The 2500-nt window shown below is 37.0% G+C and overlaps 1 protein-coding gene across 3 annotated transcripts in view; it reads right to left on the bottom strand.

The window, feature by feature from the left end:
• LOC125027089 (RUN and FYVE domain-containing protein 2-like) overlaps positions 1-2500 on the bottom strand; it is a 48024-nt gene that overhangs the window by 20743 nt on the left and 24781 nt on the right. For all 3 annotated transcript variants that reach the window (XM_047615888.1, XM_047615890.1, XM_047615889.1), the window contains exons 4-5: positions 2032-2239; positions 1620-1777 (exon numbers count right to left, since the gene is read on the bottom strand). In XM_047615888.1, the coding sequence (XP_047471844.1) occupies positions 1620-1777; positions 2032-2239 (366 nt within the window). The remainder of the gene's footprint in view (positions 1-1619; positions 1778-2031; positions 2240-2500) is intronic.

Here is a 2500-nt window from a genome sequence, read left to right as displayed (position 1 = left end):
CCACATTAATTTCATAAACTGGCATTTTTCAGTTTAGTCAGATAGGAGACAGGCTTTCCAAAAGATAATGTAAAGTATGTTGTTCTTAATGTTATGTTTTTCAAAGTTCTAAGATACTATATGTTAAAGAGTTCTTAAAAGCAAATCTGTAGAATCACACTTATTCTCAAAAATAATTTGTGCAGTTTTAGAGTATTCATGTAAAATGTGGATCAGTCAATACAAAGAATCCACTAATAAGAAAATCAAATGCCTTCCCATATGTTATCAAGATAAGAAATATGGTTTATTAGAGTTTTGGTAATCAATTCAGAAAACAGTATTTATAAAAATATAGCATATCAGCACAGCTAATAAATGAGCTATTGACACTTATGAGAGATGTATCCTATATTTAGGCAGTGTCAGGTAACAATTAACCCCTTACTGATGGGTTAAGAAAACTTTTAAAAACTCTATGCTCTGGAGATTAATGGCAACGAGCCGACTTTGAGAGTAGGAGTTCGCTATCTCAAGCCAAACCACCGGCTTGTGGCGCTTTGGTGCGTCGCCGCGGCGTACAGCCACACTCCACAGATCGAGCAGTTTGTTATGACACCTTTGTGCGTGGCCCGTCGGTATGGGGTTAAGAGGAATGAATTAGGGCAAATTGTATCAATACTCCCACTGGATGCTAGAAAATGATTGTATATTAAAAAAATACAACACAGAAGTGACACAGAGATATACATCTGTGGAAGATCATACATCCTTAGCCCAATGGTAACAAATACAACTGTAGCCATCATGGAAAATTTTGGCTTCACACCAGGTCTATAGCTAACATGATTCATTCTGCTCTTCATGTCAGTGATAGCTATATCCACAATAAAGGAATACTTTCTTAACCTGTTACTGTTAGGCCACGAGTATAGCCGTCATAACAAACCTCTATATCTGCCAGGTACGGCTATACGTGTGGCAGCACATCAAGCGGGAAGATCCACTACATGTAGCGGACTCCTGCTCCAAATTGTAGGACAGTTGCCAAAAATCACCGAAGTCTATAACGCCAAGAGATTTCTAATACCATCATCTAAGGGTTAATGGGCTACTTTCAATTCTTTTTTTCAAATTTTCATATCTCATGATAGGTCAATAGACTCAGAAAAAATTCTCGCATAATGTGACAGGCATTGCTGGGACCATAACCCTCCCAGTACTTCCTTTTTTGTCAGGAGGAAGGGGGAGAACAACCCACAGCACTTTGACTTCTCTGCCTCCCTTAGAGTCGAGGTTCCTAACTGGATATAGCTGTTAGTATTCCCCAGAAGGAGCACCTGTCAGCGAATTCTCACCCCACCAACAATGGATTAAGAGTTACATGTTCCTATAGCTATTTCTAAACCTTGAGAACTGCATCAATCAGGAAATACAGATAATTCATTATCTTTTCCTGATTTTAAAACTAATAAGACAAATCATCTTTTCCTGTCATAATTTTTTGATATTATAAAAGGCCATAATACTCAGGCCAAGATGAGACAAAGCTCCAGATTCCTTGACTAATTTCTTTATACTTGCCAACTCTAAGACTACCACTTATTAAAGCATACTGAAAACCTTCAACAATGACTTACTTCAGGTGGCGATTAAGCTCTTCAATGTAGTTTTTCTGGTCCAATACAGTTGTCATGTCTGTCTGTTCAGGACTGTCATCAGGGCTGGCTTCTCCTCCAGCATTTCGGAGATACAAAGAAAAGTCTATGACACCCATTTGGCTGTCTAAATCTTCTTCCTGTAAACATCAGTTACTATACCACTCTCATCATACACAGTGTGAATGAATAAATGAGGTTTATCAATAATATGAATCTAAAATTCCAATTCTAGGGACTTCCAGTGATAAAGAACAGTTATCAATAAAATACTGAAACTAGTATTTATCTTCTACAAAAACCTGAATCTCACAAGACATATCATTTCGCTTAAATCTAAAAGACCTTACATTATGTAGCTAAAAAATGAAATACATGTTGTATGTTGTATTACCTTTACACATAAATTACAGTCAATGACATTCAGTCCAACTAAGAGGCCCATGATAACAATGGCTTCATCAGCTAGCATGAGGGCTCCAGGCTCATAAAATTCTGTGAGTAGATCATCCCGTCTCTCAATCAAGAGCCGGAAATAATCAGCCAGTTTCTTCTGCATTAAGGCTAAGCGAAGCCAGGCTCGTGCCCTCCCAATATGGGTTCTGAAAGAGGTTAAAAAAAATTTCAGGAAAATACTCACAATAATAATATAATATATAGAGTATATATATATACTGAATTTCCATTTGGAAAGCTCATTTTCACTTATTTCTAAATGACAGTAATAATGGTGCAAGTAGGTAGTAAGGATTTAGAATACAACATATTAAAATATACAGCTCCAAAAGTAGCTCCTAGGAGTGACAGGTACTATCGCTGGCATCATTTCTATAATCACAAACATTTTCACAACCACATTACCA

The sequence above is a fragment of the Penaeus chinensis genome, chromosome 7 (assembly GCF_019202785.1).
Source record: "Penaeus chinensis breed Huanghai No. 1 chromosome 7, ASM1920278v2, whole genome shotgun sequence".
In the NCBI taxonomy this organism is placed as follows: domain Eukaryota; kingdom Metazoa; phylum Arthropoda; class Malacostraca; order Decapoda; family Penaeidae; genus Penaeus; species Penaeus chinensis.
This window is presented reverse-complemented; position numbering and strand designations above follow the sequence as displayed.